Here is a 14,976-nt window from a genome sequence, read left to right as displayed (position 1 = left end):
GTTACTTAATACATGTTCATATATATCTCAGTTTCTGTTTTTAATATCTGCTGTAATAAATTATTTGCTGAAGGATTTATAAACATATTTTTTTTTGATACGAGTCTCTTGTAGACAAATACTGTCGACCAGGAAAAAAAAAAACATAGAAAAATCCATACCTGTAGCACCTAATTCTGTATTATCTTTTCCCAGTCCCGTAACATAAATGATTAACTCACCATGTGCGATGAACTAGAATTCTACCAAGTAGATATACAATTAAATCAAGATAAGATTGGACAATATCGATGGTTGGTATATGTCCATGTTTTTCTTTTTTTTCATGCATCCATTATCAGAAAGTTTTAAAAGATGTTATGGTTTTGAACAGGGGTTGGCAACCTGCAGCTCTGGAGCCGCATGTGGCTCTTTCATCCCTCTGCTGCGGCTCCCTGTCGCCGGTGGGCTCCACAATTGATAGGGCTTTCGGTTAGGACAGGTAGAGGAAAAAGGAGGCCGCACTAGGAGACTCTATGGTGAGACTTCTATGGGAAGCGGACTTTCGGTCAGCAGGGGGGAAAGGATGCCCCGCTAGGAGACTCTATGGTGGGGGGAACCGGACTTCCGGTCGGTTCCAGAATTGAACAGGGGGCTTCCGGTTTGTGGGTCTTTGAGTGCTTAAGGTTGCCTGGTTTTGAACAATACTATACTGACTTTGAGAACCATCTACTAACAATGAATGTGTTATTTTATACAAAACGTATAAACCTTTGTTAAAATATGAAACGGAAGGAGAACCCGTGAATGAATGTAAGATAAAGTGTAAGATAAAATTCTGATGACAGTATAGAAATGATTGAATGGGAAAACGTGTAGTTGAAAGGACTGAAATTTATCTTCTGTTCTAACCTTAAAGATATTTTTTTATTATACAGGTAGTCCTCAACTTACAACCATTCATTTAGTGACTGTTCGAAGCTACAAGGGCGCTGAAAAAAGGTAACTCATGGCCATTTTTCACACTTATGACCATTGCAGCATCCCCACGGTCATCTGATCAAAATTCAGACACTTCACTCATATTTATGACGGTCGCGGTGTCCCTGGCTCACGTGACCGCCTTTTGCGACCTTCTGACAAGCAAAGTCAATGGGGAAGCCAGACTCACTTAACAACCGTGTGACTAACTTGGCAGCTGCAGTGATTCACTTAACGAAGAAAGGAAGGTTATAAAATGAGGCAAAACTCACTTAACAACTGTCTTGCTTAGCAATGGAAATTGTGGGCTCAGTTGGGGTCGTGTGTCGAGGACTGCATGAAGTATTGTTGGTATTTGACACCAAAGAAATTGTCTAGAATGAATAAAAGGCACTTCAGATCCTTGCTGGAAAATGGGAACAAAACGAAGGGACAGTTTATTAGGTTTTCTGGACGTATAAAAAAAGCCCAAAAGTTTGGGATACATATGCATAAATTAATTCAAAATTTAAAAGACTAAAGTACAATTAACACCAGATCTTCCTCTTTTGGGACTAATGGTCAGACCCAGGCGTGGGTTCTAAATTTTTTTACTACCGGTTCTTTGGGCATGGCTTATTTTGTGGGCGTGGCTTGATGGTCATGTGACAATTATTTAGGATTTAGCAGAGGTACTGGTCTACCAGGCTTTTAACTGCTTGCAGAGCTGTACCAATCTATCCATTTATTTTTTGCAGGCACTGGTCTACCCATTTATTTTTGCAGGCATTGATCTACTCATGTATTTTTGCAGGCACTTATCTACTCATATATTTTTGCAGGCACTGGTCTACCCATTTATTTTTGCAGGCACTGGTCTACCCATTTATTTTTGCAGGCATTGATCTACTCATGTATTTTTGCAGGTACTGACCTATTCATGTATTTTTGCAGGCACTGGTCTACCCATTTATTTTTGCAGGCACTGGTCTATCCATTTATTTTTGCAGGCATTGATCTACTCATGTATTTTTGCAGGCACTGATCTACTCATGTATTTTGCAGGCACTGGTCTACCCATTTATTTTTGCAGGCACTGGTCTACTCATTTGTTTTCTTTTAACACTGATCAGCTGTAGGGCAGCCCTTTGAAGCCCCGCGGCAAGAGTTTAAACAGTTTTTTCCCCTCTAGCCATCAGCTGGGACTCAGGAGGCAGCAATAGATTGGGGGTGGGGCCAAATAAAAGGTAAGAATAATGCGGGGAGGGGGGCAGAACCGGTTCGGTGACATCATATCGTCACCGCTACCAGCTCGGGAGAACCGGGCCGAACCGGGAGGAACCCATCACTGGTCAGACCACTAGAAAATGGAAATTGTTTTTATGTGCGTGAAAAGTGGAAAGTTTCAACACTATCCACAATGAGGTAATTCTTGGTGACGATCTTGTAGAGGTGAATAAATTATTATTTATTTATTATTTATTTATTTAATTTGTATACCGCCCTTCTCCCAGAATTAACTTCTTTCATTAGAGAAATGACAAAAATCTACATTTATGGCTGATAGGAAATCCCTTATAGACTTTTTTGTATGAGACAGGAAAAAAAATGCATTTATGTCTTGTGGTTTCAGTGATAAAAGAAAAAAAAAAAAAAAACCAGACAGATAATAGAAAAACACGCACATTCTTTTTATAACTATAGAGTAAATTTGCACATTGTGTAATCATATTTGCATTTGCTGCAAAAGAAATTGGAAACTTCTCATTTCTATTTCTTTTTATCCTTTCTTTCTACAGTTCTGTGTGTGTTTTGTTTTATTTTTTTTCATTTTCTTCTCTTTTCTTTGCTCACTTTATTCTGTATTAGTTTGCATTAGGTTTTGGGTCCTCTTTAAAACTTTTAATAAAATTTATATTAAAAAAACGAAAAGAAGGGCTGCTCATAAGCGAACTGTTCTTTAATAACAGAAAGACAAATTTCAACGAGAGGCTGAATCCAAATTTTAGGAGAGAGGGAGGACAAGATTCCCAGATCCAGCTGGGGACCACTAAGTGACTAAACAACTTAGCATTAGAGGGCTCCGGGGAACCAAAATGAAAAGACAAAATCCATACTCTAAAACAGGAGGGGGAAAAAAATCTAGCTAAAAAATGTCGCCTTTCTTATCTCTAAATACATTTTAAAACTTGCACAGGTAGACTTCAGGTTACAATCTTTCATTTAGTGACCAAAGTTACAACAGCAGTGGGGGAAAAAAGGTTTATGACCATTTCCCATATTTATGACCATTGCGTCATGTGATCAAAATTCAGAGCCTTGGCAACTGACTCATATTTATGACCGTTGCAGTGTCCCGGGGAGTGGGGCGGTGTCACGTGATCCCCTTTTGCGAACTTCCGACAAGCAAAGTCAAGGTGAAAGGCAGATTCACTTAACGACTGTGTCACTAATTAAATAATGACAGTGATTCACTTAACAACTGTGTCCAGAAAGGTCATAAAAGGGAGGCAAAACTCGCTTAACAGCTATCTTGCTCTAGGAATGGAAAATTTGGCCTCAGTTGTAGCCAGTGGTTGGATTCAGCCGGTTCGGTAGTTAAATTGCTGGGTGGCCCCTCCACTCACAATCCCGCCCCTTCTAGGAGTCCCCACGGGCCCCATTTTGGCTCCCAGGTAAGTGCAGGAAGGCCTGCTAGGCCCAAAACAAGGCACCGGGGGGGACCATATCCACCCCCCGCAGCTCATTTTTCCTCCCAGGGGGGTGCAGGAGGCCGAGTGCTGCTTGTTACACCCCTTGGCCACGCCCACCATGGCCACGCCCACCCAGACAGTCATTAGGGCAGAGAAGCGGTTGTTAAATTATTTGAATCCCACCACTGGAACTTGTAGCCCGTAAATTGAGGTCTGAATTTATTTAGAAATAGAATAACAGAGTTGGAAGGGACCTTGGAGGTCTTCTAGTCTAACCCCCTGCTTAGGCAGGAAAGCCTACACCACTTCAGACAAATGGTTATCTAAACTCTCCCTAAAAACTTCCAGGTCTACCTGTATTTGTCTTATTTCTACACTTGTAATCTTTGAGCTGTTTGACCTCCTCTACTTTGGAATTTTCCATTATTTTTTTTATTTTATTTTATTTAAAATTTATATACCGCCCTTCTCCCTGAGGACTCAGGGCCGTGTACAGCCAGAATTAAAAAAACATAAAATACAAATATTAAAAAACAATTAAAATATATATAAATTTGGCCCAAAATTAAAAATACAAACCAATTAAAACATTTAAAATTTCTTCTTAAGCCAGCCCGGCTTGCTGGAAAAAGGGGGTTTTAAGATGTGGACCTAAGTTGACCGGCCTTGGGAGAAGGTCGGTGAAGATGATCGGGGACGAAACATTAAGCCATCTAATGAGAGGTTGAGGGAATTGGGAAAAAAAATTTAGTGTGGAGAAAATACGAGTGGAAGGGGATATAATAGGTCCCCGCAGGTCTCCGAAAGGATGGCGGAGAGAAGGTCAGGACCTGTTCTCTGTCACTTTGGAATAATGGATTTTTACAAATAGAAAAGAAGGGTTTTATTCAGGTGAATTTTAGAAAAAAAAGGAAAAAGGAAAACCCGGCCAGAGTGGTTTGACAACGGAGGCAATTATCAGGAGAGACGGTAGCTCAGTCTGCTTCACTGGATGCATTCAAGCCATCTGGGCCGCCATCCGTCAGGGATCGTTTTAATTTGGATCTCTGTGTAGAACAAGGAGACGATCTTTAGAGGGGAGGGGGCTCGGTGGTCTCTGAAGTTTGCTTGTTTTACTTGCAGACGTCTCGTTACCCAAACTAGGTAACGTCATCAGTGCTGGTTATAATCGTGAACGCTGACGAGGTTACCTAGTTTGGGTAATGAAACGTCTGCAAGAAAACAAGCAATCTCAGAGAGCATCTAGGACGATCTAGGACTTCACAGTCCTCCTCCTCCTCCTCCTCTACATACCACCCTTCCCTCTAGCACTGATGATGTAACCTAGTTTGGGTAATGAAATGTCTGCAAGAAAACAAGCAATCTCAGAGAGCATCTAGGATGGTCTAGGACCATGATGGCGAACCTATGGCACACGTGCCACAGGTGGCACGTGGAGCCATATCGGTGGGCACACGCGTCATATTGGTGGGACTTCTGGAAGTTGGCAAACGGGCCGTTTTCGGCCTCTAGAGGGCCTCTGGTGGGTGAGAAAGGCCATTTTCGTCCTCCCCAGGCTCCTAGAGAGGCTCTGGAGCCTGGGGAGAGCAAAAAACGGGTCTACCGTGCCATCGCGTGCCAAAAGCAGGGGGAGCGCGGGAGAGTCACGCACATATGTGCGGGGGGGGGCAGGGCACATAGAATTATGGGTGTGGGCATGTGCATGTGTGGCCCCCCCGTGCTCCCCTCACTTTTGGCACGCGATGGCAAAAAGGTTAGCCATCACTGGTCTAGGACTTCACAGTTCTCCTCCTCCTCCTCCTCCTCCTCCACAAACCCCACTTCCCTCTAGCACTGATAATGTAACCTAGTTTGGGTAACGAAATATCTACAAGCACCAAGGACCCCACATATCAACCCTGAGCTACAAAGATTCTCCTTTATTAGATGGCCTAAGTGACTCTTTCAACTAAGCGTTCGTGATCTTCAAGAAGCTCCTATGACGTTAATTTGGAAGGACCACGTTTCTCCTCTGAGGAAGACCTTACAGAGATTCATCCATTACGTAGCATCATCTCAAAGTAAGGTCTCTATTACACTAAATCTACAGGTAAGATGATCTCAAATGTGAGATCCAGAGTGACCTCTGTCAATGTCTCCAATCAGTGTGGTCTAGTGAGTAAGGCACCAGTCTAGAAAGTGGGAGACTGTGAATTCTAGCCCTGCCTTAGGCATGAAAGCAGACCTTGGACCAATCACCAGGAGCCCGTGAGTTTTAGTGCTGCTTTAGGTATAAAAGCAGGCTGGATAACTTTGGGACAATCGCAGGGAAATGGTGAGTTCTAGTCCTGCCTTAGGCATGAAAGTCTTCTGCCCCAGCTCCGGATTCCCAAGGATTGTGACACACACCAACGGTCCTTATCAAAGTTATAACGTACCAAGAATAAACAAAGTCCGGCAAAGGTTGGCAACCAGCCCAGAAAACAAGATACGATAAGACACTCACTCTCCAAAATGCTCTGTAATAATTACACGTTGTTTCCAGCAAGAAATTACTAACTGGGTGTGACTTAAATAGGCTAAGGGAGTGGCCAATTATCCTCAAGCCTTACTCTCCAGGAGACCTCCTCCTCCTGAGTAGCCACTCCTGCCTTTTGGCAGCCCTGCGTGATCGAGCATTGAGGAGAGGCTCCTCCACTTCGCTCTCTCCACTTGAAGGAGCCTCTGGAGGTTCTGAAGGCCCTGGCTGAGTCTCTGCCTCTGGCACCACATCCTCTTCAGCCTCCTCGCTGTCCGATGTGAGTGCCGGCTGTGCAGGTTGCTGGTGCGACCCCACACCAGCCTCCTCCTTGTTGGGATCAGCCACGATCCGCGCAGGCCGCTGGCGGGCCACAACAGAAAGCCAGCTGGGTGACTTTGGGTCAACCACTAGGAGATGGTGAATTCTATTCCTGCCTTAGGCATGAAAGCCAGCTGGGTGACTTTAGGCCAGTCCCTCTCTCTTAGCCCAACACACCTCACAGGGCTGTTGTTGTGGGGAAAATAGGAGGAGGAAGGTGTGTTGGATATGTTCCTTGCCTTGAGTTCTTTGTATAAATAATAAAGGCAGGATAGGTAAAGGTTCCCCTCGCACATATGTGCTAGTCGTTCCCAACTCTAGGGGGCGGTGCTCATCTCCATTTCAAAGCCAAAGAGCAAGCACTGTCCGAAGATGTCTCCGTGGTCATGTGGCCGGCATGACTAAACGCCAAAGGCGCACGGAACGGTGTTCCCTTCCCATCAAAAGTGGTCCCTATTTTTCTACTTGCATTTTTTACGTGCTTTCAAACTGCTAGGTTGGCAGAAGCTGAGACAAGGAATGGGAGCTCACCTCGTTACGCGGCACTCGGGATTCGAACCGCTGAACTGCCGACCTTTCGATCGACAAGCTCAGCGTCTTAGCCCCTGAGCCACCACGTCCCTTTTTAAAGGCAGGATACAAATAAATAAATAAATACTCTGTGATTTTATGATTTAGCTCTGGAAGAACAATGCTCTACACTGATATTTTTGGTAAGGTAATGGAGGCGTCTTTGCTTTATGTCTACTATAGCCGAGAAAAAAAACCTCTTTACAAAAACAGAATTGGCAGAAACATTAGTTTGAAAGCCTGCGTTTCAATAACAAACCACTTTCAAATATTTAGCAGTTAACATAATAATAAGAGACACCCACAAGTGAACAGGTTCCATTCACGGATTATGGACAGCAGGACACCTGAGTCAGATTAAAAGCATTTATTCTATAAACACTGAGAAATCATTCTAAAAACCCACATTTTAACAAAGAATCGACCCTTCTGAAAATGTCCATCAAATTCCGCATACCCTGTGAACTAAAAGGTACAATTAACTAGACTGGTAAATAATCAGGTTTCATTTTTAAATGAATGAATGAATGAATGAATGAATGAATGAATGAATGAATGAATGAATGAATGAATGAATGAATGAATGAATACATACATACATACATACATACATACATACATACATACATACATAAATAACCTCTGTATCACGTATCCTTTAATGTCCCATAAGGGACATTGAAGGATACGTGATACAGAGGTATTGGCTGAATTGGCTAGGAAGGAATAAAACTACTGATTTGCTAAAAAAACCCAAAAGATAAAGTACTACATAAACAGAAGAGAATATTTGTAGCTCAAGTTTGAACTGTGAGGTCCTAGGACCGTGATGGCGAACCTATGGCACACGTGCCACAGGTGGCCCGCGGAGCCATATTGGTGGGCACGCGAGTGTTGACCTAGCTCAGCTCCAGTGTGCATGAGCGCACCAGCCAACTGATTTTCAGGCCTTCTGGTCCCACCAGAAGTTGGGAAACTGGCTGTTTCCGGCTTCTGGAGGGCCTCCGGGAGGATGGGGAAGGCTGTTTTTGCCCTCCCCAGGCTCCTAGAAATACTCTGGAGCCTGGGGAGGCCGAAAAATGGGCCTACCAGGCCATCGTGTGCCAAAAGCAGGGGGGAGCGTGGGGGGGGGGTCACATGTGCATATGCAGGAGGGCGGGACACATTGAATTATGGATGTGGACACTCACACCCGCGACCCCCCCCTCCCACCGCTTTTGGCACGTGACGGCAAAAAGGTTAGCCATCACTGCCCTAGGAGCATTTTCAGTTTGGTGGTTTTTTTGCAGACGTTTCATCACCCACATAAGTAACATTATCAGTGCTAAAAGAGAGTGGAGTTTGGCTCTGTTAATACACAAGTGGCTTGCCCTGTCAAGCACGCGCCCAAACCCCCAAAATGCAATGTGCGTGTGGCTTCCGTGAATGAGCCCCGTCCCTCCACAGATGCACACATTGCCCCCTGCATGTGCCCTGCCCCCGAGCATGCGCACGTGCCCCCTGCACACCCCTCACCCCCCACGCATGTGCACACACACCCCCGCACGTGGCCTGCCTCCTGCACATGTGTGGCAGAGCCCCAAAGACCAGCTGGCTAGCGGGAGGCATGCGCGCATGCGCAGAGGAACTGAACTGGGGTGACGGCTCACGTGCCACCAGAGAGGGTGCTGCATGTCACTTCCGGTACGCGTGCCATAGGTTCGCCATCACGGCGCTAGTATATAAAATAGAGTAAGCCCCACTCCCTTCTAGCACCGACAATGTTACCTAGTTGGGTCATGAAATGTCTGCATATAAACAACCAAGCTCAGAGAGCTAAATGGAATATTTAGAGGGGATTGGGGTGAATTGTCATGTGACAACACTGACACGGTTGCATTTACAGCATCCCGTCTCATAATCACGTGACTGCGTTTTACGATGGTTTTGCCCAAAACTTGCATTTACTTCCGGTTTTTGGAAAACCTTGGCGTAGCAAACGATGGATTTGCTTAACAACCGCGGCCTTCGCATTTGTGACCGCTGCATTTGCTTAATGATTGGAAAAAATGTCGTTGCAATATATGACCGTAAGGGGCAGTCTCGGTTATGGTCATAACTTGAGGACTATCTGTAAAGACAAAGCAGGTTGATTTGAACCTTTCAGAAGCTGAAAACAAGATGTCCGCCCACCACAGATGGCATCCTTTAAAAGTGTCAAAATTATCCCAATTCCAGCAGGTACCTGTCTTCGTAGGTCTCTCGTCTTCTTAGTCATCTTGTCAATTGCGATGTTCAGAGGGTCTCCTTTCTCCTTCCTTCCAGTCTGTTTAAAAAAAAATAATAATAACATATATTAAGAAATTCAGCGGAAATAAAAGAGAGATATAAACTACAGGTGGTCCTTGACTTACAATTATCTTTTGGGGTGACCGTTTCAGGTTTCAACAGCACTGAAAAAAAAGGGACTTAGGACCAGTTTTCACACTTACGACCATTGCGGCATCCGCATTTGGTCACATGATCAAAATCCAGATGCATGGCAACATGCATGTACTTCTGACAGTTGTAGTGTCTTGAGGTCACGTGATCACCTTTTTCGACCTTCGGCCTTCGAAGCAAAGTCAATGTGGGAGTTGAATTCACTGAACAACCACAATTGAACCCCAAAATTCCATGGGAAAGCAAGTTGTTAAGTGAGTTTTGCCCTATGTGATGATTTTTCTTGCCACAGTTGTTAAGTTGGTAAAAGTAAAGTTAGTTGTTACTAACTTAACAACTGTGGCAAGGAAGGTCGTAACATGGGCCAAAACTCACTTAACAACCTGCTTACCAGTGGAATTTTTAGGCTCAATTGTGGTCATAAGTCAAGGACTACCTATACATATGGCATTGGCCTATCATACATACAATTCTCTCAAAGGATGGTTACTTTGTTTATTTGTGCCAGAAGCATCACGATTAAAATAAGGATACTATAAGACCATGGTGGCAAACCTTTTTGCTGTCGCGTGCCAAAAGCATGGGGACCGTGTGTGTGGGGGGGTGTCACACACGTGCGTGCCTACATCCATAATTCAATGCACCCCGCCCCCCCATGTATGCGTGCACGATCCCCCCGAGCTCCCCCCGCTCTTTTGGCACGTGATGGCACGGTGGGCCCGGTAGGCCCGTTTTTCGCCCTCCCCAGGCTCCAGAGCCTTTCTTGGAGACTGGGGAGGGCGAAAACGACCTTTCCCACCCCCCTGGAGGCCTTCCGGAAGCCGGAAATGGCCCGTTTCCCGACTTCTGGTGGGCCAGCAAGGCCCAAAAATTAGCTGGCCAGTGCGTGCATGCGCGCTGGAGCTGAGCTAGGGCAACGCTTGCGTGCCCACAGATATGGCTCCATGTGCCACATGTGGCACGCGCCCCATACTTTCGCCATCACGGCTATAGGACATAAAATTTACACTATATAAAATACAAGATTAAAATACGTACAAATTAAACAGATCTTGCAAGATCCAATCTGGCTCGGTCACTAGGACCAGAAGTTTTGTATATCTCTGGTCCCGGTGATCGACCCTAGATTGGATCTTGCAACGAACTTATCCTGGGACACATATATTTGCTTTCGTTCATAAACAGATCTTGCCCAGAAACCGTCTGTTTAAGATCAAAGGATGGTATCAACAAAGCATCTGTAGACCAGCAGATCTCTTGCCTGCTGAAGGAATCAAGGAATCTCCTGGATCCTAATAATCATCCAGGAAAACCAAACCAAAGCAAAACGTTTTACAAATGAGTTTATAATATCATATGAGGTAACTTATCATCATTACACACTTGGGACGTCAATGCACCAATTCAGAATTCCCCCCACCCCCGAAAAAAGAAAAAAAAAGAAACATTACTGATCTGGTTTTTAATCCACTGAAATTAACCTTCGTTACGATAGAAAATATTCAAAATATTCCAAAGGTTTTTAGTTTTGTAAGACGCCCCGAATCTGAGCGTGAGTGGGTGGCCATATAAATTGTCAATGAAGGAATGGATGAAGGAAGGATTGAATTTGGTTGTGATCATCTTGAATAAAAAGCCCTTTCTCTTCTTGAAGTTCCACTCTAAATGTTTAGCTGTCTTTCAACTGGCTCTTTATCAATTGATTTAAGACTTTTCCCCAAAGGGAAAGATTGCCAGGTAGCTGGCGTCGCGGTAAAAGGCCTGCAAATATCGGTCCTGTTCCCAGTGAAATAATCCACCTTACGGGAGGATTTAAGCAAAGGATTTCGCCTTTGTGGACAATTTTGTTTTTCACGGAAAACGCTCAGCAAATCCAGCGGTTTTGAGGGCTGCTCGAGAATGACATTTCGGTAACGCCTTGGCTCGGCTGAGCAACTCAATAGCTTGAACAAACTCACAGTGTGTTACATCAAGAACTTGAAGAGTGCCATACGCAGCTGGGCGACTGGACGCGCCTATTATCCAAGAAGTCCCGCACTCCGGTGGATTTTTTTCCCCAGTTTAGATTAAACCGTTAGATTATTAAGAGTCACACATTTCTGCTTTGAATAGGTCTAGTTTTTCTCAATTGGAGGCTCCTTGGTGCTCTCTGAGCCTGGTTGTTTTCTTGCAGGAAACATTTCATTACCCAAATAGGTAACATCAACAGAGCAAACCCCACTTCTTTCTGGAACTGATGATGTTACCTAGCTGGGTAATGAAACGTCTAATCAGAGCACCAAAGGCCCACAGTTTTCCTCCTTTCTTCTTCCTCCTCCTCTTCCTCCCTCCTCCTCTTTCTTCCTTCCTTCTCCTCCTCTTCCTCCCACACCCCACTCTCTTCTAGCATTGATGATATTCCCTAGTTGGGTCATGAAACGCCTGCAAGAAAACTATAAAACTGAGAGAGCACCAAAGGCCCACAGTTTCCCTCCTCTTCTTCTTCCTCCTCCTCTTCCTCCTCCTCCTCTTCTTTCCTCCTCCCAAACCCCTCTCTCTTATAGCACTGATGATATTCCCTAGTTTGGGTCTGCAAGAAAACCACGAAGCTCAGAGAGCATCATGGACCCCACAGTTTTCCTCTTCCTTCTCCTCCCACTCCCTTCTAGCACTGATGATATTCCCTAGTTGGGCCATGAAACGTCTGCAAGAAAACCACGAAGCTCAGAGAGCACCAAGGACCCCACAGATCAACCCTGAGCTACAAATATTCTCTTCTACTCAATCTAATTTTCAGAAGTTAAAGAAGGAAGCGATCCTTGGGGAAGATAAGGAAGCTAGAGGTGGGGTGAGGGGAAGCAGAGGAAAACTGAGTATGGAATTATGCAAAGCCAGGAGCGGCGAACGAGAGGAAGATTTAAGGACATTTACTGAGTAAATCAAAACGATCACAACACCAGAATATTCAGGCTGCATGACTGATCAGCTGTGCTGAGCTCTGAGAAATGTTACCCGGCTAAGAAAAATGGTCGTGACATCAAATGTAATCCACGTAAAAAATGAAATGTTTGAGAAGATCATCTGTCCCGGATAATGGAAGTTGTCCAAAGATGGATACTTTTACTTGAATTTAAGTTTGGAGGTGGCTGGAAATGCAGGAAGGTGGGCTGTCATTTCATCTTCAGTCTGTCCCTCCTTTAATTCTACGGAAAATGATAACTCTTAACTACAGGCAGTTCTCTTGACAATGAGGAGTTTTGCCCCCATTTTGCAGCCTTTCTAGCTACGGTTGTTAAGTGAATCACTGCAGTTCTTAATAGCAATAGCACTTAGACTTATATACCACTTCATAATGCTTTTACAGCCCTCTCTAAGCGGTTTACAGAGTCAGCATATGTTGCCCCCAACAATCTGGGTCCTCATTTTACCCACCTCGGAAGGATGGAAGGCTGAGTCAACCTTGAGCCTGGTGAGATTTGAACTGCCAAATTGCAGGCAGGTAGCAGGCAGCAGGCAGCAGAAGTAGCCTGCAGTACTGCACTCTAACCACTGTGACACCGTGGGAAGGAAGGAAGGAAGGAAAGAAAGAAGGGAGGGAGGGAGGGAGGGAGGGAAAGAGAGAGAGAGAAAGAAAGAAGGAAGGAAAGGAAGGAAGGAAGGAAGGAAGGAAGGAAGGAAGGAAGGAAGGAAGGAAGGAAAGAAAGAAAGAAAGAAAGAAAGAAAGAAAGAAAGAAAGAAAGAAAGAAAGAAAGAAAGAAAGAAAGAAATAGCAATAGCATTTAGCCTTATATACCCCTTTACAGTGCTTTCCAGCCCTCTCTAAGCAGTTTACAGAGTCAGCCTCTTGCCCCCCAACAATCTGGCTCCTCATTTTACCCACTTCAGAAAGATGGAAGGCTGAGTCAAGACAGTTGTTAAGGGAGTTCTGCCCCATTTTGCGGCCTTTCTTGCCACGGTTGTTAAGTGAAATGCTGCAGTTATTAAGTTAGTAACACCGTTGTTAAGTGAATCTGGCCATTCTGACTTTGCTTGTCAGAAGGGTGCAGAAGGGAATCATGTGACTCCTGGGCCACTGCGACCGTCATAAATATGAACCCATTGCCAAGGGTCCGAATTTGGATCACGTGACTCTGGGGATGCCGCAACAGTTGTGAGTGTGAAAAAAAAAACCCAGACATAAGTTATGGAGATTTCTCGATCATCCAAATCACGGTTGTCCCAGAGGTGCTTTTTTCCCGAAAGACAACTGGACTTTTCTTGGTTTCTCCTTTCAAATCGTTTCGCTTCTCATCCGAGAGGCTTCTTGAGAACTGAAGACGTTCTGACGAAGCTTCTTGGAGGAGAAGCAAAACGATTTGAAAGAAAAAAGAAAGAAAGGAAAAAACCCACCAAGAAAGTGCAATTGCCTAACAAAAAGAACACCTTTGGGATAGCGCTAAGTCACATTTTTCAGCGGTGCTGCAACTTCAAACGGTCACTAAACGAATGGTTGTAAGTTGAGGACTACCTGTGCAAGGCTGTAGAAGTGCCCCGTTTTAGGACAGAAGTCTTCCTGCTTTCCCCCACAGGAGGAAAGACCACTGTTTTGTAACTTTCCCTACCGGTTCGCAAACATAACCCCATCCACACATGCGCCCGGCCTTCCACGCATGTGCTTTGCTGGCATGCGCACCTTCCATGCATGCTCTCGGCCTCAAAAACGTGCCTAAATAGGATGGCATAGATCCGGGGTGGGTTGGCGGGGAAACCTGTGATTTCCGCTACCAGTTCGGGCAAACTGGTGCGAACCGGCTGAATACCACCTCTGTGTTGTGGCTCCGTCCTCCGAGCCTATCTTATCGGAGGAAGAAGGCTCCAAACATGAAGGAGAGGAGACGGCCAGGTCTCCCTCTCCAGGACCCTCCTCTCTGGCAATGCCTCCGGAGGACACCGAAGGCCAAACGATAGGCTCAGAGCCAAGCACGTCCCCGCAGCCACAGGTGGACAGTGACGAGGAAAATAAGTGCTGGCTGGACCCTCGCCACAGGTGCAGGGAGAAGCGTGCGCAGCAGAGGGGAAGGCGTGCCCGAGATTAGCTGAGTCACTGGACCACACCCCACAGGCTATAAAAGGGAGTGTGGTGGCCATTCCGATTCTGTGACGGACAAAGCTAATCTCTGGCGAAGCACTTTGCACCTTCGGACACAACATCTATTTTGCTCTGGATTTAATTACGAACTGGACTATTCAAACTGTGTGTATTTTTGTCTGTGTTATCAGAGTAAAAGCTCTTGGCAAGCAACCACGGAGTTGCTGCCAAGTTCCTTATCACTGACGTTGTGTGTTTGAAGTGTTTATTTAACCCTCGGCTGGCTGGTTGGGTGTGTGCTTGGTACGGGGACAGAACACTCTGTTCCCGAATCTTTGCAGCCAAGAAATCGCGGACAGCCGCTGAAAAAGCCCCAACTGTTTTATCCACTACACATTGTAGATCGAAACGTCCCAGCGCCATTTATCCAGTAATTCATCCAGCCAGAGACAGGTGGACAGATTATTTATTGATCCGACGGTCATAAG

The 14,976-nt window shown here is 45.2% G+C and overlaps 1 protein-coding gene across 8 annotated transcripts in view; it reads right to left on the bottom strand.

The window, feature by feature from the left end:
- Nucleotides 1-14,976, bottom strand: part of CTNNA2 (catenin alpha 2) — a 575,368-nt gene that overhangs the window by 188,572 nt on the left and 371,820 nt on the right. For all 8 annotated transcript variants that reach the window (XM_087874837.1, XM_087874835.1, XM_087874839.1 and 5 more), the window contains exon 8: nt 9,245-9,325. In XM_087874837.1, coding sequence (XP_087730963.1) covers nt 9,245-9,325 — 81 coding nt within the window. The remainder of the gene's footprint in view (nt 1-9,244; nt 9,326-14,976) is intronic.

Source organism: Pantherophis guttatus, chromosome 8 (assembly GCF_059756535.1).
Source record: "Pantherophis guttatus breed Tessera chromosome 8, ASM5975653v1, whole genome shotgun sequence".
NCBI lineage: Eukaryota > Metazoa > Chordata > Lepidosauria > Squamata > Colubridae > Pantherophis > Pantherophis guttatus.
This window is presented reverse-complemented; position numbering and strand designations above follow the sequence as displayed.